General features: G+C 46.5%; 1 protein-coding gene across 2 annotated transcripts in view; it reads right to left on the bottom strand.

Moving 5' to 3' along the window:
* HAPLN2 (hyaluronan and proteoglycan link protein 2) overlaps positions 1-21,917 on the bottom strand; it is an 82,847-nt gene that overhangs the window by 44,388 nt on the left and 16,542 nt on the right. For both annotated transcript variants that reach the window (XM_068251721.1, XM_068251720.1), the window contains one exon: positions 15,968-16,321. In XM_068251721.1, the coding sequence (XP_068107822.1) occupies positions 15,968-16,232 (265 nt within the window). In that variant the 5' untranslated portion in view covers positions 16,233-16,321. The remainder of the gene's footprint in view (positions 1-15,967; positions 16,322-21,917) is intronic.

A 21,917-nucleotide genomic window follows, 5' to 3' on the forward strand; every position in this document is an offset into this window, starting at 1 on the left:
ATAATGTGGGTTGTTGGAATCTGGTAAGCCTTGCTTCTTTACCTTTTTGTTCGAAGATCCTGTATACCAGAAAATGACAAAAGCTGTATTACTATAGACCTGCGCTGACTTTATATATTCATTGCTTGTGTGGACTTTTGGACATTATCCTTCTCGGCTGCGTTCGCCTTCTGCCTTGGCGCTGACACTTGTTGTTTAAGATTAGCTGCATGCTTGTTTCTGGTGTGATTCACACTTCTGCAGCCAAATAGATCAGCAGGATAGCCAGGCTGAACACGACGATTAAAGCGCTGCATGAATTAGGCGCGGCTATTCTTTCAATGCAATTTTCGGCTATAACACTTCTTGCCAGCGCAGACTGCATAGTATGGGCGCAATGTAAAATATATTGTGGCTATATGTGTATATTTAGCGTCGGAAACATTTTTAGGTTATCTCGCTGTAATGGAGGAGGGGAGCCACAGAGAGGGCAGCCCGACCTCTCCCTCCCCTTCTCTCCCCGCGCCGCCCTCCGTGCTCCCTTCTAGGACTCAGAGTAATGCGCACCGACACAGGGAAGCGATGTAAATACCTTCCTCACCTCCAATTGCCGCTCACTCGCCGCCGGTCTTCTCCTCTCTGCATACCCGCTGTACACAGCAGCGGCTATGCAGAGAGGAGAAGACCGGCGGCGAGTGAGCGGCAATTGGAGATGAGGTAGGTATTTACATCGCTTCCCTATGTCGGTGCGCATTACTCTGAGTCCTAGAAGGGAGCACGGAGGGCGGCGCGGGGAGAGAAGGGGAGGGAGAGGTCGGGCTGCCCTCTCTGTGGCTCCCCCCCCTCCATTACAGTGAGATAACCTAAAAATGTTTCCGATGCTAAATATACACATATAGCCGCAATATAGGAAGGGAGAGGTCAGCTGCCCTCCCTGCGGCTGCTGCTCAGGCTCCTTTCTCCATTACAGCACATAACCGATAAATAGTTCGAACAATAAACAGACATTATAGCCGCTATATAACAAGCACGATAATCGCGCCCAATTCAACAAGCGGCTAATTCAAATGTACGCAGCCAGGCAACTGGTTTTGCTTAAAAGGAAATCAATATGGCAGCCTCCATATCACTCTCACTACAGTTCTCCTTTAACAGTTTAGAGTTAATATTTTATGGCCTGATCTTCCTGAGCATGCTGGGTATTCTGTAAATCTGAGCTTTATTTATTTACCACCAAAGCAACAGGTGTGTATGCAGCACAGCAACACACAGGATCTATTAAAGGAGTACTGTGAGGTTTTTTTTAAAAGAAAAACGGACACTTACTTGGGGCATCTACCGGCCCCCTGAAGACATTAAGTCCCGCGCCGTCCCTGCAGGATCTTCCATTCCCCGACGCCGGTCACGGTGTCATCATTATTCATCTAACTAGACGAATATCACTGCAGCTGCGCAGCCAGGGCCGCATGTGTCCTCGCTCACGATCGTGTCATTGGGACTTACTGCGCAGTACAAAGCTTTCTCGAACTACTCCGGCGCATTAAGCTCCCGACGACGCGATCTGAAGCGAGGACGTTCACGGTCCCGGCCGTGCAGCCGCAGTGATAATGACACCGTGACCGGTAGTGGCAAACGCCAGATCCTGCAGGGACGGCGCGGGAGTTGATGTCTTCAGGGGGCTGGTAGAAGCCCCAGGTAAGTGTCCGATTTTCTTTTTAAAAAACCCCACAGACACTGGCGAACCGAGGGGGCTATTCCGGGTGTCTGGAACACCCCCCCCTGCACTGAGCTGTGTGTGTATTCAGCCAGGGAAGCCTGCATAATATAAACAGCCTCATTCTCCCTCCCTTCTTACTTCTGGCGCCTCCCTCCAGCTAATAGAATGAGAGAGGCAGCCAAGCCTGCAGTGAGAGAATGTTGATTCTGGAGTCCACTCTCCACAGCACAGAAGTGTCAGCTAAGCTAGGAGGACTCCGACACCAGTCACTCCTGCCTGCCCTGTGCTGCAGTCTGCAGAAGCTGTGTGTGTGTAACCTTGGACCTGGGAGGAACTGACCTCCTTGTGTTATCAACTCAGCTCTGCTAGAGGTAAATAAGTGCAGCAGATAAGAAAACACAAACAGTAAATCAGTCAAGCTGCAAACACTGCTATTATTTCATGATGCCTGACAGAGCTTAGGCTAAAGGCAGCCATACACTGGTCGATGTGCCATCAGATCGACCAGCTGACAGATCCCTATCTGATCGAATCTGATCAGATAGGGATCGTATGGCTGCCTTTACTGCAAACAGATTGTGAATCGATTTCAGCCTGAAACCGATCACAATCTGTTCAGCTGCTCCTGCCGCCTGTCCCCCCCCCGCGCATACATTACCTGATGCGGGCTCCCGGGCGTCTTCTCCGCATCTTCTCAGCGCTGCACCCGCTCCATCCCGGCGCTTCCTGTGTCACTCCGTGACCAGGAAGTTCAAATAGAGCGCCCTCTATTTGAACTTCCTGGGTCACTGCAGTGACCCAAGAAGCGCCGGGATGGAGCGGGTGCAGCGCTGAGAAGATGCGGAGAAGACGCCCGGGAGCCCGCATCAGGTAATGTATTTTTCATCGGATCGGCCGCCGCTAGCGACGCGCACTTTACCCGCGGGCGATCGAGGGTAATTTCCCGCACGGCGCGATCGACGGACCGATCCGATTTCGGGAGGAAATCGGATCGGCGGCTGCGTTTACCGCGAACGATTGGCAGCAGATTCGATCCCAGGATCGAATCTGCTGTCGAAACGGCCAGGAATCGGGCCAGTGTATGGCCACCTTTAGGCTATTTCCTGAATTTTAGCCTATAAATGTGTAAATGCCTTTTCCGTTATAAGTGCCCTGAAGTATCCCCTGAAACGCCTGTCTGTAGTGTAATATAGGGCAGAAGAGGTTTACTTTATGTATATGATGCAATTAGAGGGCAGGTAAGCTGGTAAATATGCACAGCATGATGCAGAGCTTGCCTGGACTCAGGGTCTGTGGGCAAACATCTGTCTGGTCTCTCCCCATTGTTATAATGACTGCATGTGTGGATAAGATGTTAAACAAGTTGAAAAGTTTTTGACAGTCCCTAGACTCCAGGAGGGCTTCTTTCTGACTTGGGTGAGAGACTGGCAGGGACAGGAGTCCGATTACAGGCAAGTAACCTGTCTGATGTGGGACTGCAATACAGATAAGTTCTCTGCTCCATCTCAGGCTATTCTCAATTTCTCCACTCCTCTCTCTGGGCTAGTGCAACGCCAAATCGCTAGCAATTTGTGAGTGTGATTTTGTGAAGCGATTTTCAGAGCGATTTTTGAATGAATCGCTCAAAAACATGCTACATGCAGTATACCTGTGATTTTGAAAAAGTCACAACGCTGCTGTGGGAACACCCTCATAGGTTAACATTAGCCAAGCGCTTTTCAAATCACTGTTTATTTGAAAAACGCTCAGAAGCACTCTTGGTGTGCACCAGCCTCCTTCATTCACCTTTGTTTCCCTCTTCCCCTAGAGCTGGCTGTGTGTTCTTGTCATACAGGAAAGCTAAATAAAAGTGCAATCCTGGTAAGGCAAATTATTATTTAGTATTTATATAGCGCCGCCATCTTCCGCAGTTGCATATATCCCTGCATCATATGACTATCGCTTGCGCTATGTGACACTATGTGGCATATTCCACTGAATTATCCAAACTAAGTCTATCTCCCATTCCTCTCTCGGGGAGTTGTGCCAGCGCTGTCCCCTGTTCAAATTTGCTGCTACCAGAAGCCCTCACAAACACTTGTGTCCTTGAGTACTTCCAAAGATAGGCTGCTCCATAATACGCCAGCACACTTTTGTGGATGGGCAGTATTGAGACACCTGTATTCAGAAGCACTCGAAGACATAAGTACTTCTGGACCTTTCAGGAATCCCCCCCTTAAAAATCCTGCGTTTGCCCCTGACAGTAGTCCTTTAAAGGGAACCTGAGGTGAGAAGAATATGAAAGCTGCCATATTTATTTCCTTGTAAACCATGCCAGTTGCCTGGCAGCCCTGCTGATCATCTGGCATAAGTAGTGTCTGAGTCAAAACCCAGGAACAAGCATATGGCAAATTCAGTAAAACCTGGGTCAGAGTACCTGATCTGCTGCATGCTTGTTCAGGGTCTATGACTAAAAGTATTAGAGACACAAGGTCAACAGGGCTGCCAGGCAACTGGTATTGTTTAAAAGCAAATAAATATGGCAGCCTCCAAATACCTCTCACCTTGCCAGCAATGATAGTGGGTGTGTGAGTACACATGACCAGCAGTGATAGTGGGCGTGTGAGACTAGGAGTTATTAACTTTGTAACCAAAGAGCTGCTGCTTATGCTAGGGTGACTATATTTTGATTTCCAAAAAAGAGGACGATCACAACAGCATGTGGGCGTGGTCATGGGTGGGGCCAAACATACAAGACCTTAGCAGTGTGCTATCCAACTTCACGGGCATGGAGGGTCGCTTTTCTTTTTCCAGACCACATGGTGGAGGGCCGGCCGACCACAAAATGCAATGAGATTGGCAGCAGGTTTCCTCACAAAAGCAATGAGATTGGCAGCACATTTCCCCAAAAATGCTATGAGATTGGCAGCAGATTTTCCCACAAATGCTATGAGATTGGCAGCACATTTCCCCACAAATGCAATGAGATTGGCAGCAGATTTCCCCACAAATACTATGAGATTGGCAGCAGATTTCCCCACAAATGCAATGAGATTGGCAGCACATTTCCCCACAAATGCAATGAGATTGGCAGCACATTTCCCCACAAATGCAATCTTATTGGCAGCACATTTCCCCACAAATGCAATCTTATTGGCAGCACATTTCCCCACAAATGCAATCTTATTGGCAGCACATTTCCCCACAAATGCAATGAGATTGGCAGCACATTTCCCCACAAATGCAATCTTATTGGCAGCACATTTCCCCACAAATGCAATCTTATTGGCAGCACATTTCCCCCCAAATGCAATCTTATTGGCAGCAGATTTCCCCCCAAATGCAATCTTATTGGCAGCAGATTTCCCCACAAATGCAATCTTATTGGCAGCAGATTTCTCCCCAAATGCAATCTTATTGGCAGCAGATTTCCCCACACATGCAATGAGATTGGCAGCAGATTTCCCCACAAATGCCGTCTTATTGGCAGCATATTAGCCCACAAATGCAATGAGATTGGCAGCAGATTTCCCCACAAATGCAATCCTATTGGCAGCAGATTTCCCCACAAATGCAATCCTATTGGCAGCAAATTTCCCCACAAATGCAATCCTATTGGCAGCAGATTTCCCCACAAATGCAATGAGATTGGCAGCAGATTTTCCCCAAAATGCAATCTTATTGGCAGCAGATTTTCCCACAAATGCAATGAGATTGGCAGCAGATTTCCCTACAAATGCAATCTTATTGGCAGCACATTTCCCCACAAATGCAATCTTATTGGCAGCACATTTCCCCACAAATGCAATCTTATTGGCAGCAGATTTCCCCACAAATGGAAACATATTGGCAGCAGATTTCCCCACAAATGCAATCTTATTGGCAGCAGATTTCCCCACAAATGCAATGAGATTGGCAGCAGATTTCCCCACAAATGCTATGAGATTGGCAGCATATTCCCCACAAAGGTAATGAGATTGGCAGCACATTTCCCCACAAAATGCTCTTTCCCCCATGCTGCGTCCTAAATATACCTCCCTCGTCCTACCCTGACCCCTGTGGTGCAGCTGCCACTGCTAACAAACAGCAGGAGATAGGAGTCAGCCACATCAGCCGCGCGCCGATGAATTCAAATGCAGGAAGTGACATCATCGGTCACGTCCAGCATTTAAAGTCCACCGTGCGGCTGCTATGCGCCGATCTGGCTGATTCACATCTCCTGCTCACTGCTGATCTGACTGTTAGCGGTGTTGAAGAGCCGTTTTGGGAGCCGAATGAGCCGCTTCTTTGGATGCCAAACGGCCGAGCCAGAAGAGCCGTTGCTTACAGAGCCGGAATGGAATTACCATCACTAGACTGAGTCTAGCTCTTTACAAAGCATCGGCTCTTCTGGCTTGGCCGCTCGGCTCCATTTAAAGAGCTGGCTCGCTCTTCACTACCCGGACAGGTCGGAAAAAGTGGACCTGTCCGGGCAAAAGAGGACACCTGGTCAGCCTAGCTTATGCTGCTGTAATCTGATCCCTCACCCTCAGTGAGCTGGGAGGAGTTGCTTCTCTCACTCTCGAGTCCCTAACTCTTCACAGCTCAGCAGAAGCGGCAGTTCCTGTTTCTTCCAGACATCCACTGTGAACCGAATCATTCATTGTGATAATCCGGATGATTCGACTCACCAAAAAGATCCGGATCAAATGAACGATTTGTTCATGAACCGGACAACACTAATATAGTGGCCACTGGGAACCCCCAAGTATAGCCCTCTGTAGGGCAAAAGATGGGGATATCTCAGGAGAGGACCATCTGGCATTCAGGAAAACAGTGAGCAAGACAGCCCAGCACCCACAGACAGGACTCCAGTCTGACAAACTGTATGTGCCTGCATCTTTCCAAGTCTCCCACTCACTCACCACTTACACCATACTTCCCAACTTTTTGAGATGAGAAACCGGGACACTTAAGCCACACCTCCAACCACACCTCTGGTCAATCATTATATATATATATATATATATATATATATATATATATATATATATATATATATATATATATATATATATATATGCAATTATTTATTAAAGAGATGGGTGAGGGTGCCCATGGGTGTGGAGGTGACAAAAATGATCGAGGCCCCAGCCAGCGGCTTTGGTGTGTGGGATGCGGGTCTGGGGGATAATATTGTCCCTCCCTCCGTCCGAATGTGCCCCCCAGTGTCCCCCTGTATGCAGAGATAACAGCGCAACGGAGCGGGCAGTCTTACCATTCCTCCCTGCGTACCGAGCATCTCTATCTCTTCTCCGCTTCCTGTGACGTCACAGGAAGTACATGGAAGCAAGAGAGATGCACATGGAAGCAAGAGAGACGAGGAGGAATGGTAAGACTGCCCGCTCCGCTGCGCTGTTAAATCTGCATACAGGGGGACACTGGGGGGCACATTCGGAGGGAGGGAGGGACAATATTATCCCCCAGACCCGCATCCCACACACCAAAGCCGCCGGCTGGGGCCTCGATCATTTTTGTCACCTCCGGCTCCGCTGCCAGCCGGGACACAAGGGGGGTATCCCGGGACAGCGGGACGCCTCCCCCAACCCGTGACCGTCCCGGCGAAAACGGGACGGTTGGGGCCCCTGCTTACACCTAAAGAGGAGTTCAACCTTTGGCCTTGTTAGCTTCACACTCACTAATTTGTCCTTGCTCCTCCAGCGCATTATATTGGTGCTGCAGTGGGACCCATAGACTTTTCATTCTATAAACAACCTCTCAACCAGGAGGCTGTGTGCAAGGATTACCAAAGTGAGCTATAAGTAATCTGGGAGTACCATTAGCGATTATTACAAGAGGAATGTGTTCTGTTGTTTATTGTTACTTTGCCACAGCAGTAGAATTAACTCGCAAATATCCTATGCTTAAAGGATACCTTAGCGTAAAATTAAATAACAAAAAGGTGAAAAAGGCATGTTTAGTGGGCTCTCCTCATGCCCACCATTCACCCCGCTCTCCTTAGTCCCCCTCCGTTACTGCCTACTACCTCCCGAACTTACTTCTTGGTCGGGGTGGTTGCTGCTGACTGGGCAGCTTCGTCCCACGCGTCCTTGATCATGTGGCTGCATCCAGGAGTGCTTTGCACAGGCTCACTATGTAATTGTAATGCACCGCCAGGAAAGTGACTGTGCAGTCAGTCACAAGCCCACTAAACATGCCTGCTCTCCCCCCCCCCCCCCCCTTTTTAATTACTTTTTGTGCTAAGGTATCCTTTAAAGGACCACTCCAGTGAAAAAAGTAAGCAGTTAAAATCTGTCAGCACAGACAGATTTTGGACTAGTTCATCTCATGGGGGATTCATGGGTTTTCTTTGTTTTCAAAAGCATTCCCTGAAGGGCAGTTTAACTGCCAAAATAGTAAGATACCAGCCAGCCTTCCTATTTACTTGCACACTATTTTGTAAGTTAGACTTAGCAACTGCAGTTCAGGAATTGCTTTAGAAAACAAAGAAAACCCTCCCCATGAGGAGATGGACTAGTCCAAAACCTGTCGGTTCTGTCAGATTTTAACTGCTCCCTTTTTTTGCTAGAGTGGTCCTTTAAAGGAAATCCGAGGTAACAAAACCATATTTTTTTTACTTACCTGGGGCTCCTTCCAGCCCCTAGAAGTCTGTGTGGTCCCTCGCCTCAGTTCTGCTGTGCTGCAGTCTTCCACTGTCCCCTCCATAATGATCATTGACCTGCAAGGTTGCCGGCTTCTGTGCATCCGTGTTCGCCTCTCGCAATCGTGCTCCCATAGCTGGGAACATTCTGTGCATGCACAGTAGCACTGTCCATGTGGTTCACATGGCAATGGCAGTAGAACACATGACAAACAAAGCAAATACAGACCGAGGGAGATACATTGATAAAAGAATAGAAACATACAATTGGAAATTAGGAGCCAGGAATCTTGCCTAATAAGTCTGGATCCGAAGTCCAGCTAGGTAGAGCTGCAGGGGGCAGAACTGGTGAGGGAGGGGAGCAGGAAGTTCAGCAGGAACCGTTTGTGGGAAGAAGGTGCTCCTGCGTCTGGAGGGGGAGTGACTGCTTGGGTGTGAGGGGTCCTGTGAGATCCTGGTGGTAATCCTGAGCAGTGATGAGCAGGGATGCTCAAATCCGATCCGGGAGACATCCGGATAGTTGCTATCCGGATATCTCCCAGTAAAGCTATGCAGCTATGCAGAATGACGCCTTCTTCGGTCCGTACGCGTCGCCTCCCACGATGCGCTCCAAGAGCCGCATGACCGGTCACGTGACTACAAACACTTCCTCCTTCAACCTGGTCTTTTTTTGCCTAATAGCTGTCGACTTTTGCGGTTAAAAGCACAGCCCCCTTACCAGCTAGAATCACCAAATTTGCAGGATATGTTAGGGAGAGTAGTGGGTACAAGAGGAAAAAAAGTATTCAAAAAGACCTTATAGTTTTGGAGAAAATTGATTTTAAAGTTTTGATAGGAAAAAAGTATACATTCTAATGGGCAGAAAATCACATTACTTTCCTAAATTTGTGGAATAAAGCGCTTTAACGTGTCCAGCATGTGTATACGTCAATCAGGTAGTGTAAGGGTTAGACCCGGTTCACACTAAACCGGACAGATGAAACGCCACATTTACTGCACCGCAAACAGCTTTAGTGATAACTATGGCTGTATAAAGATCCCTGGCAATGCTGGACGTTTTAAAGCACTTTATTCCACAAATTTAGGAATGTAATGTGATTTCTGCCCTTTAGAGATTAAAACACGACTTTGGGTCAACTATGAAACTTTTCATGGGTCTTTTGCCATGTATCCCACTTCGGCATGCAATGTTAGGCCCCTTTAAACAACTTTTCCATCACTTTTGTGGCCAGAAAAAGTCCCTCTAGGTTTTAGAATTCACTTGCCCATTAAAGTCTATGGTGGTTCGCACGGTTCGTGAACGTTTGCGGCAAATTTGCGTTTGTTAACCGAAAATTTCAAGTTCGCCACATCACTAGTACGGACCCTCTAGAAACCCCATCATGAAATGCATTGCTCTTTCTTTTGATATATGTAAATTTACACAACCATTACGTTGAGACATAATTCATAAGAAATTTACCGCATTTAAATGTATACTTTTTTCTTTCATAATTTTAAAATCGATTTTCTCCAAAACTATAAGGTGTATTTGAAAAATCTTTTTTCCTCTTAGACCCACTGTTCACCTTAACATACCCTGCAAATTTAGTGATTTTAGCTATTAAGGGGACTTTGCTATTAACCACAAAATTCAGCAGCCATTAGGCAAAAATTTTAGCGAATTTACATGAAAATATCGAATACGAAAACGTGAATATGTAAGTGAATTTTTGCGGAAAGCTCTCGAAACTGAAAATGGCAGTTTCGATGCGACAATGCCTTTGGCGAAAATTCGTAAGCAACACTGATCCCTAGTTTGGGTCGGGGTTACCGCCACAGAGCATGCAGTGGAGCAGCATGTTAAACTTATCTCTCTGGTATTTGGAGAGACTCCTCCAAGGCTCTCAATGGAATCGCCATCTGTCACATTATGAGAGACAGCAATCTCACAGTAGAGACTTGGCACCCCCCAAAGGACAGGAAGAAGAGATGCAGTGCTGGATCCTGGGGTGGTTAGTTCTGTGTAGGGGCTGCCTGAACTGGTGATGGTGGTGGTGGGGGTCTCTGGTGTGCTCTTAATTCTGAATGTTTGGGAAATTAAAAATTACATGTCCTCTAAAATCCAGATATAATCACACCACCAAGGGCGTTAAAGGGAGAGTGTTGTAATGCAAAGTGAAAGTTCCTACTGTTATATTGTTTAGTCACAGGAAGAGGATCACTGGTGAATATTCTAGGTATAAGAGATAAAGAAGAATGTACTGCATTTCTTGATATGCCATTGAAGTGAAATTGTGAGATGAACAAATAGCCCCTTTAGCGACATTGGGATTGATTCACAAAGGTTTCTTATTTTTTCACCTTAACTGTAAGGAGAGCTAATGCACGAGGTAAACAAATAAGGAGAGGTAATTCATGAGATGCACTGATATGGAGAGACAAACCATGAGTTAAAGGACAACTGTAATGAGAGGGATATGGAGGCTGCCATAATTATTTCCTTTTAAACACTTCCCCCCTCTCAGTCGTTTTCACTTTATGCATCCGAGCAATGTTCACCTCCCATTCATTAGCCTATAACTTTATCACTACTTTATCACAATGAACTGATCTATATCTTGTTTTTTCCACCACCAATTAGGCTTTCTTTGGGGGGTACATTTTGCTAAGAGCCACTTTACTGTAAATGCATTTTAACAGGAAGAATAAGAAAAATACGGAAAAAAATCATTATTTCTCAGTTTTCAGCCATTATAGTTTTAAAATAATACATGCCTCCATAATTAAAACCCACGTATTCTATTTGCCCATTTGTCCCGATTATTACACCGTTTAAATTATGTCCCTATCACAATGTATGGCGACAATATTTTATTTGGAAATAAAAGGGCATTTTTTCCATTTTGCATCCATCACTATTTACAAGCTTATAATTAAAAAAAATAGAAATATTTCATCTTTACATTGATATTTAAAAAGTTTAGACCCTTAGGTAAATACGTGTTTTTTTTATTGTAATGGTTTTTTTGGGGGGTTTTTTTATTAAACATTTTATTTGGGTATTTTTGGGAGGGTGGGATGTAAATAATAATTTTTTTATGTAAATATATGTGCATTTTTATTTATTTTTTACATTTAGATGTAGTTTTTCTTTTTGGCCACAAGATGGCAGCCATGAGTTTGTTTACATGACATCACTCTAAGCGTAACATGTACGCTTAGAGGGTTGTAAGGGGACTCAAGAGGCAGAAAAAGCGATGCTTCCGAGAGAAGCCGTCACTTTTTCTGCAGGGGAGAGGAATCAATCATCGGACACCATGTCCCGATTGATTGATTCCTGGGCTAATGATCCACGGCCGGGAGCACGCAGGAGCGCACAAGGCCTCCTGGACGTAGCTTCTACGTCCAGGAGGCTTATATGGTTAAGCAATACCAGTTGCCTGGCAGTCCTGCTGATCTATTTAGCTGCAAAAGTGTCTGAATCACACCAGAAACAAACATGCAGCTAATCCAGTCAGATCTGACAATACAATAATGTCAGAAATATCTGATCTGCATATGCTTGCTCAGGGTCTATGGCTAAAAGTATTAGAGGCAGAGGATCAGTAGGATAGCCAGGCAACTGTTAAGGAAATAAATATGGCAGCCTCCATACCCCTCTTTTTACAGTTGTCCTTTAGGTCTATTAACCTCCTTGGCGGTAATCCCGAGCTGAGCTCGGGGTATGCCGCCGGAGGTCGCCGCTCAGGCCCTGCTGGGCCGATTTACATTCTGAAAAAAGCAGCACACGCAGCCGGCACTTTGCCAGCCGCGTGTGCTGCCTGATCGCCGCCGCTCCGCGGCGATCCGCCGCGTGCAGTGGCAAAAGAGGGTCCCCCCAGCCGCCCGAGCCCAGCGCAGCCGGAACAAACAGTTCCGGCCGGCGCTAGGGGCTGGATCGGGCGGCTCTGACGTCAGGACGTCGACTGACGTCCATGACGTCACTCTGCTCGTCGCCATGGCGACGAGGAAAGCGAAACAAGATAGGCCGCTCATATCTTGTTACTTTCGATTGCCGGAGGCGATCGAAAGTACGCTTCCGGAGCGCCCTCTAGTGGGGTTTCATGCAGCCAACTTTCAGTTGGCTGCATTAAATATTTTTTTTTTTATTCAAAAAAAACCACATTGCAGCCTCCCTGGCAAAATAATTAAACCGCCAGGGAGGTTAAGGAGAAATAATGCATGAGTTAAAGGGCCCCTGAGCAGAGGCTGTGGGTATGCATATAAGCGTACCCACGTCAATTTGGTAAAGAAGATACACTCACTAGTCCCTTATTTAAGCCCTCCTGCTCCCGGTCTGGCCCCTATAGATTACAATGGATTGTCGGCACAAGCTTACAGGCTTCTTCCTCCTCCCTCTGCCTCGCATCCAGTGGCTGGAAAGTGTAATGGTTAAGGGCTCTGCCTCTGACACAGGAGACCTGGGTTCGAATCTCGGCTCTGCCTGTTCAGTAAGCCGGCACCTATTTCAGTAAGGAGTTCTTTGGGCGAGATTCCCTAACACTGCTGCTGCCCAGGGTCGGATTACTGACCGGGCAACAAAAGCAGTCACTTGGGGCCCCATTCAGAGTCAAAGGGGACCCAGCAGCACATAAACCAGCCCTCGCCATCCTGTCAGTGGTATAATGATTAAAGGGACTCCGAGCAGTGCAGTAACTATGGAAAGATGCATATCATTTTAAAGCTCTCTTTCTCCTCTTTCCAATGATATATAAACGGCCGCCCTATGTCTTTTAGTTTTCGCTATTTTTCGCTATTGAAATTGCTGCGGCCACAGGACGACTTTTCTCCAAAGTCTGCAGCTCGATTCAGCACAATGCAATGAAATATAAGGAACCCAGGGGGATATAATTACAAACATCATGCTGGTAGGTGTGAGGATGTAATTAGTTAGTTGTGGGTATGCTTAAAGGCATACCTACAGGCACTGCTCGGAGTCCCTTTAAGGGCTCTGCCTCTGACACAGGAGACCAGGATTCGAATCTCGGCTCTGCCTGTTCAGTAAGCCAGCACCTATTCAGTAGGAGACCTTAGGCAAGTCTCTCTAACACTGCTACTGCCTATAGGGCGCGCCCTAGTGGCTGCAGCTCTGGCACTTTGAGTCCGCCATGAGAAAAGCGCAATATAATTGTTATTTGTCTTGTCTTGTCAAATGATGCCGTGCACTGCTGATTGTCTTCAGAGCCAGGCTCTCCTCCTAGGTCCCCTCCTGCTACTGTGCGCTCTGCCGCTGCCCACTCCTCCTTTCCTTCCCACAGAGAACCACAGCTGCAGCAAGAATGATAGCAGCAGATGGCACACGCTCACTCACCTATCCATGATCCAAGTGATAGAGATCCCGTCATCTGAAACCCATCTGTCTCTTCTACAGTGCAGCCGCTCACTCTGACCTTCCTGATTCTCAGATCAGACAGGAAGTAGTAATAGTAGTAGTAACAGAGTAGCAGCACTCTAGAGGAGACAGATGGGCTCCGGATGACGGGACCTCTATTGCTTGGATTGCAATAGGTGAATGTAAGTCATCTGGTGCTGTCATTCTCCCCCGCTGCGGCTGCCTTCTCTGCTGGACTATCGTATTCACTGGGATGGAGGCTGCATGGTGGCTGTTTAGTTTGGGAGGAAATCGGTTGTTCGGTGGTGGGGGTGGTTATGTAATTCTGTCTGGGGAACGGCTTCCGGTTTGGCGGTATCCAGAGCTTTCTGCTATTGCCAGGCTGGATATACAGGGGAAAGTGCTGCTGCTGTGATATCTGGCACCCTCTTCACAGGGGTGTCCCAGCCCGAGATGCAAATGTCCCAGCCATTCATCTCTCACTCTGCATTTTGCCACTGCTATTCCCTGCATTGTGCACCCACAGAGGAAAGCGGGCTGTTGCCCATAGCAGCAAGTAGCTCGGCTTCCCCGGCGCGTGCGGCATGTTGCTGTGGAGCTGCATCTTCTGATTCTATTACGACATGATGGGGCCCCAAATCAGTTACTTTGCTTAGGGCCCCATTTAGCCTAATCCGGCTCTGCTGCTGCCTACTGAGTGCGCTCTAGTGGCTGCCTCACAAGCGCTTTGAGTCCGACAGGAGAAAGGCGCTATACAAATACTGCAATTATTATTAATTATTATTATTATTATATTGCGGTTCACACGCGGAGGGGAGGAAGAAGCCTGTGTATGCTCAGAGAGGACCCGCAGTCTTTCTGTTCTGGGTCACAGCGTGACTTTATTTTAAGAGTTACCGATCCAATGTAATTTATAGCGTCTAGCCCGGGAGCAGGAGAAATTAGATAAGGAACTGGTAAGTGTATCCTTTATACTTAATAGACGTGAGTATGCTTAAATGCATACCCAGGGCGTCTGCTCAGGGTCATTATAAGTTAGATAAGGAGAGATAAATCATAAGTTAAAGATTACATAAGCCACTCTGAAAAATACAATTTTCACTCACCTGGGGCTTCTTCCAGCCCCTAGAAGTCTGTTAGGTTCCATGGTGCAGTTCCACTCTGAGCCAGGCCTCCACTTTTCCCTCCATAAGATTGCGACCTGCGGCCGGGTCGAGAACTTCTGCATAGGCATGCCACGCCTCTCGTGATCACAATCTGTGCTTGCACGGTTCAGAAAGAATAGAACTTGCAAAGCGCAGAGTGCTCCCGGCAAATGGAGAATGTACAATAAACTGAACTCAGAAGATATGCTTGTAAATAGTGCTGGTAAAATATATAAAGAAGTTTAGCACTACCGTATATGCACGGCTCCTTTTTCTTCACAAGTATAAGTTATTACAGGGGAGGGCATGCCCTTTTTTACATGTATGCACCTGCTTCAGAAGGATCCTCTGTATCTGTATGGCCCTGTCTGCCACTCTCTAGAAACCACCTAGAACATTTAAATGGGTTTAAAAAATGTATTTTCAATGTGTGACTGGGTCCCAGCTGATTCACTTTACAGGGTGATTCTGACTAACCCACTGGTGCTAATGCTTTGGGCTCATTCCCAATACCATGTGGATCTTTGAAAGCATACATTGGGTAAGAACATAGGGTTTCTACTGAGATGCCCTTTTAGCATTCCCACTTACGGTATGTGTTGCCATGCTTCCAGTTTCAGAAGCTGCATGCATTTCTTTTAGCACATCAGTTAAACTCAGAGGTGAAAAATAGAAATGCATGAGGAGTGTGTTAGTATACATTTTTGTCCGCTTCCCCATTTTAACATCTTACATAAAATTGTTAAAAAAAGAACAACATAAAAACTATTGAGCAGTGACTGTCCTCTTCAGCCCTTTAAGTATTCAGTCCAATTACTTATTTTTTCTCTTCACTTCCTAGACAATATATTGACTTCAGGAGCCTGTTTTCACTGCGGCCAAATGCAGCATGAATCAGCAGTGTTTACCCCACTTCTATGCCTTGCTGTCCGAATTGCACTGTGGACGGCATGCTGTAGTTTCCTGCAGCACGCACCCAAATCCCTATAGCCATGCATGGCACGGCTAAGCGATTCAGATACATACACGCATCTTTACAAGTGCTGGCATGTGTCCTGAAAGATGTACATAGGCTAAGTGGAAACTGCCACTAAAAGCTGAGACGTTATACATTATAACTTCATTATACTTCTGGTTTATACTGAGGAACTTACCTTCCAACTGCAGTGACAATGTCAGGCTTTGATCCTCCAGACCATTGACAAGCTCACACTTGTAACGTCCCTCATCTTCCAGCGTCACATTGGTGATGACTAGAGAAGCATCTAGTCGGTGACTCCTTCTCATACGAGCACGCCCCTTCAGCCTGTCATAGCTCTTATGGTACTTCCCATTGGTGATAATGATAAGATTCTCCAGGGGGTCTGCAGGATTGACCTTGCTCCATTTCACCCTGTAGCTCCTGGGCCGTCTGCGCATGATGCAGGGCAGAGTTACATTGGACCCTCTTGTGCTTTGAATCACATTGTGAATGGGATCCAAGAGGTAATGAGTCCCTGCAGAGAAATCTGCAAGTGGAGATACCTCTGATTAAATTGTTTTATGGGTCTTAAAGAGAATATACAGTGATTTTATTATATCTATTTATTTCTTTTTCACTGATTCTTTTAAATGCAAGAAACAATTTGTATTACTTTAGGCTCACTATTTCCATCATCCTTTTCTCCTCATCATTGCACAGTTCATGTCGCTTAACTATACCCAAAGTCAAGTAGACACTTTTATTTTGATGAATAAATATTACCATTGACCAATGACCAATTTTACCACTTCCATGTAGTCTGAGCCGGATTAAGACTAAATGGGGCCCTAAGCAAAGTAACCGATTTGGGCCCCCCATCATGTCGTATTAGAATCAGAAGATGCAGCTGCATAGCAACATGCCACACACACAGGAGCAGCCGAGCTACTGGTTGCCCGATTTCCTCTGTGGGTGCACAATGCAGGGAATAGCAGCGGCAAAATGCAGAGTGAGAGATGAATGGCTGGGACATTTGCACTCAGGGGCTGGGGCACCCCTGTGAAGAGGGTGCCAGATACCAAACCAGAAGCCATTCCCCAGACAGAATTGCATAACCACCCCCACCACTGAACAACCGATTTCCTCCCAAACTAGACAGCCACCATGCAGCCTCCATCCCAGTGAATACGATAGTCCACATTCACCTATTGCGATCCAAGCAATAAAGGTCCCGTCATCCAGAGCCCATCTGTCTCCTCTAGAGTGCTGTCGCTCTGTTACTACTACTATTACTACTTCCTACTTCCTGTCTGATCTGAGAATCAGGAAGTTCAAAGCGAGGGGCTGCACTGTAGAAGAGACAGATGGGTTTCAGATGACGGGATCTCTATCGCTTGGATCATGGATAGGTGAGTGAGCGTTTGCCATCTGCTGCTATCATTCTTGCTGCAGCTGTGGTTCCCTGTGGGAAGGGAGGGCAGAGTGGGCAGTGGCAGAGCGCACAGTAGCAGGAGGGGGACCTAGGCGGAGAGGAGAGCCTGGCTCTGAAGACAATCAGCAGCGCATGGCATCATTTGACAAGACAAGACAAATAACATTTATATTGCGCTTTTCTCCTGGCGGACTCAAAGCGCCAGAGCTGCAGCCGCTAGGACGCGCCCTATAGGCAGTAGCAGTGTTAGAGAGACTTGCCTAAGGTCTCCTATTGAATAGGTGCTGGCTTACTGAACAGGCAGAGCCGAGATTCGAACCCTAGTCTCTTGTGTCAGAGGCAGAGCCCTTAAAGGGACTCTGAGCAGTGCCTGTGGGTATGCCTTTAAGCATACCCACAACTAATTAATTACATCCTCACACCTACCAGCATGATGTTTGTAATTATATCCCCCTGGGTTCCTTATATTTCATTGCATTGTGCTGAATCGAGCTGCTGACTTAAGAGAAAAGTCGTCCTGTGGCCGGGATTTCGATCGCGAAAATAGCGAAAACTAAAAGGCATAGGGCGGCCGTTTATATAGCATTGGAAAGAGGAGAAAGAGAGCTTTAAAATGATATGCATCTTTCCATAGTTACTACACTGCTCAGAGTCCCTTTAACCATTATACAATCCAGCCACCGCTGACAGGATGGCGAGGGCTGGTTTATGTGCTGCTGATGGGGCCCCTTTGACTCTGAATGGGGGCCCCAAGTGACTGCTTTTGTTGCCTGGTCGGTAATCCGGCCCTGCATGTAGTATGAGAGCTCACCTACACAGTCTGTTCATAGTATTCAAAATCTGTTGACCCTCATTCTACCTGGAGGTGGTAAAATTGGTCAGTGATTGGCCAATCAGAATTGAAAGTGTGTACCAGGCCTTACAGTTATTGCCAGATTAAACGTTGCATGCAAATTTCCAGAGATTTAAAATTAACCCTAAAGTGTACCCAAGGCGTCGGGGGACATGATGAGATAAACATGTGTAAGTACAGTGCAAAACATTAATTACCAGGCTGTTTTATTTGTTTTATTTTGCTGCCTGAAACAGTTAATTTTTAGGTATGGAAGTGCCAGCTTCTGTCTTGTTGGTACCTTGTCGGGAATATAGTATACATCACTGATAAGCAAATTACAGCCATAAAAGTTTTCCTGGCAGAATACAACTTCTGAGAGCAAGGAGAGATAGAAAAAGGTCAATAGTTCATGTATTTTTATAGGAACACTTAAAGTGTACCTGAGATGAAATACATCTTTGGTTTTATGCTAACCTGGGGCTTCCTCCCACCCCCTTGAGGCCGGTTGGTCTCTCGTTGGAACTCTGAGGTACACAACCATAGTTTGCTTTACTTACCTGGGGCTTCCTCCATTCCCCTTCAGGCCGGTTGGTCTCTCGCTGGAACTCTGAGGTATACAACCATAGTTTGCTTTACTTACCTGGGGATTCTTCCAGCTCCTAGAAATGTGTGTGGTCCCTCGCCTCAGTTCCACTGTGATGCAGTCTTCCACTGCTCCCTCCGTAATGATCACCAAACTGCAGGGTTGGTGACTTCTGTACATCTGCATGCACCTTTTGCATGCGCCTAGGCCGCTCCTGTCCCCGTAGGAAGGCCTGATACTGTCGCCGAGTCGTGCTTCATCATTCACCGTTGCGCTCCTGTAACCAGGGGAGCACGACAAGCGAGAGTGCGTGGTCGGGCAACACATGCGTGTAGTGGCGAAAGTACCAGGCTGTCCTGAGGGAGACAGGTGTGGCCTGGGGTGACGGCGAGGGACTGAGCGGCCTCAAGGGGGACTGAGGAAGCCCCAGGTAAGTATAAAACCTGAGATGTATTTCATCTCAGGTTTCCTTTAATGGGCTGCCACTGAGCACAGATAACAAAATATTCAATCTATTTTATAAATGTTTAAATATAAAATAAAGCAATGGGATATCTAAAAAAAAAGTCATTTTAGGAGTATGAGGATAAATACAATTGTTTACTTGATCAGTTTATTTTCATCTTGGGCTCACTTTAACCACATCGCTACCTTCAGTAAAAGCAGCTAATCAGTATCAGAGCATTTTTTTGCCTTTGGGATTGTTACACTTGCATAGATTATAATTCTTCTGTACTTTTCCGAAATAGACAATCTTGGTATTGTTTTCAGATCGGATAGGGTTTAATTCTAATGTTAAACATTTAATCCCACAATTTACAACAAAACAATAAATCCACTGGTTGAACTCGATGGACGTATGTCTTTTTTCAACCAAAATAACTATGTAACTATGTAACACAAAGTTCTGAAAAAAAAAACTTTTTTTTTCACTTTGACGCTACAAAAAATATTTTAAAAGGGGAGTAAATGTAAAGGTTCAAGACCGTTGAATAGCCCCCAAAATAACCCCATCTAGAAAACTAGACCCCCAACATATTCGACAAGGGGTATAATTAGGGATTTTACCCTCAATTTTCTCAATTTTGATTGGAAAAATTGGATAAAATTGAAAAAAAATCATTACTTTTCTGCAAACATGCTATTTCGAAAGCACATAATGCCCACATGCTGTTTGGAGACCACAAAATACATCCTAAAACTTACTCCTCAACTTCTCCCGTGCATGGAGATACCAAATACTAATTCCTCAGTCACACTACTAGAGAATTGGGGGGCCCAGAATCAACTGAATGCATTTTGCATTTTTAAGTACTTAAAATCCAAAGCAGAATTTTTAGCATCATACTTAATTTATAGCAGTGCAAAATAACCAAGACCCCTGAATACCCCAAAAAAGACCCCATCTAGAAAACTACACCCCCAATGTATCCAACATATGGTAAAATTAGGGATTTAGTCAAGAAGTGTAGGGTCTACCGGCACTACGAGACGTATAGCCGTATCACTGGAGGTAGGAAAGGACAGATATTCAAAACGCCACCTTGATTAAAGAAACTGCGTGCTCATGATGTTGCTAGCAGATATATGCATCATAGATCATCAGAAGAAAGAAAAAGTTCCATCAGGCACTGCAGTTGATTCGGATTTAATTGTGTTTTCAGTGTGATGTAAATCACAACATGTATATATCTTGAATTCAAAGAGGTAGGTACAAAAGTCATGTGCAGACAACTTGTGCTTATATAATATTTGCATGAGATGGATGCCCTACCATATCAGAGGGTGGCAGTGGTGGGTGCAGGGCAAAAACAGTAGCCTAACGGTCGTTTCGCACGGTGGTGCTTCTTCCGAGGCTGATCCACGCAATACACAAAAATACACAGGTTTTTATTTTCTGTTAGTACACTGTAGCAGAAAAGAAATGTGCCGTCTGTTCTTCCCTTGGTCACCTTACCCCTGCACACCTCTACACCGTCTGCAATTCAGGTTTGGCGTTACTTTTTCTTCAATGTCAATGCTGTTCGATTTCTGGCTGAAGGACTAAATAAAAGCATTTAAAGAGACAGGTGCACAGTGACGTCTCTATGTGCTATGTTTTTATTTTCTGTGTCACCTGTTAGGGGCGGGTATGCGATGACGTATGCGTTCTGGCCGTATGCGTAAAGACGTATGCGTCGACCAGACGTGCACACGTCCAATAGGAAGCGTGTTCTTGAATGCGTACCAAGCTACGCGTCAGTGTAGACCATGCGTACCACAGTGGGACGCACGCTGACGTGTAACTACACACGCTTGCAATCACAAAAATTGATTTGGTAGTAAAAAAAATCAGACAAGGGTGGTTCCGTAGTTGTCATGTCGGCCACCCAATACAGGGAGGAGGCAATGCGACAACTGCGGGCCACCCGAGTCTATCTGCTAATCAGTTTTGATCCTACATTTAAAGAAAGTCTGAAGCGAGAATAAATCTCGCTTCAGACCTCATAGATAGCAGGGGCATGTGTGCCCCTGCTAAACCGCCGCTATCCCACGGCTTAACGGGGGTCCCTGATCCCCCAAATCCCCTCGGTGCAGCGGGGGAGCGCTTCCTGGTTGGGACAGGGCTAACCGCCGCAGCCCGTCCCCACGCGCGTCTGTCAGCGCGTATCTCCGCCTCTCCCCCGCCCCTCTCAGTCTTCCTTCACTGAGAGGGGCGGGGGAGAAGCGGCGATGCGCCGCTGATAGACGCGACTGGAGGCAGGGCTGCAGCCGTTAGCCCTGCCTCCAGGAGCGACCAAGTCTGCGACCAAGTGTTGCAGCGGGGGGTTTGGGGGTGAAGGGACCCCCGTTTAGCGGCGCGATAGCAGCGGTTTAGCAGGGGCACACATGCCCCTGCTAACTATGAGCTCTGAAGCGAGATTTATTCTCGCTTCAGAGTCTCTTTAAATATCAGGGGGCGTTAAGATCTCTTCTTAGACAAGGAGTCGAGAAAGGTTTTCTGGCCCCAAATCTGGCAACTAATCTACTTCCTGAATTTCCCCGCAAGCCAGTGTGGTACTGTATCCCCAAAATTCATAAATCCCGGACCAAACCACCAGGACGTCCGATTGTCTCGGGAGTCGGCTCTGTCACTGAGAGCAGAGCCGGATTAAGGCTATAGAAGGTTATCTAATTTCTCCTGCTCCCGGGCTAGACGCTATAAATTACATTGGATCGGTAACTCTTAAAATAAAGTCACGCTGTGACCCAGAACAGAAAGACTGCGGGTCCTCTCTGAGCATGCACAGGCTTCTTCCTCCCCTCCGTGTGTG

Source organism: Hyperolius riggenbachi, chromosome 9 (assembly GCF_040937935.1).
Source record: "Hyperolius riggenbachi isolate aHypRig1 chromosome 9, aHypRig1.pri, whole genome shotgun sequence".
Lineage (NCBI taxonomy): Eukaryota > Metazoa > Chordata > Amphibia > Anura > Hyperoliidae > Hyperolius > Hyperolius riggenbachi.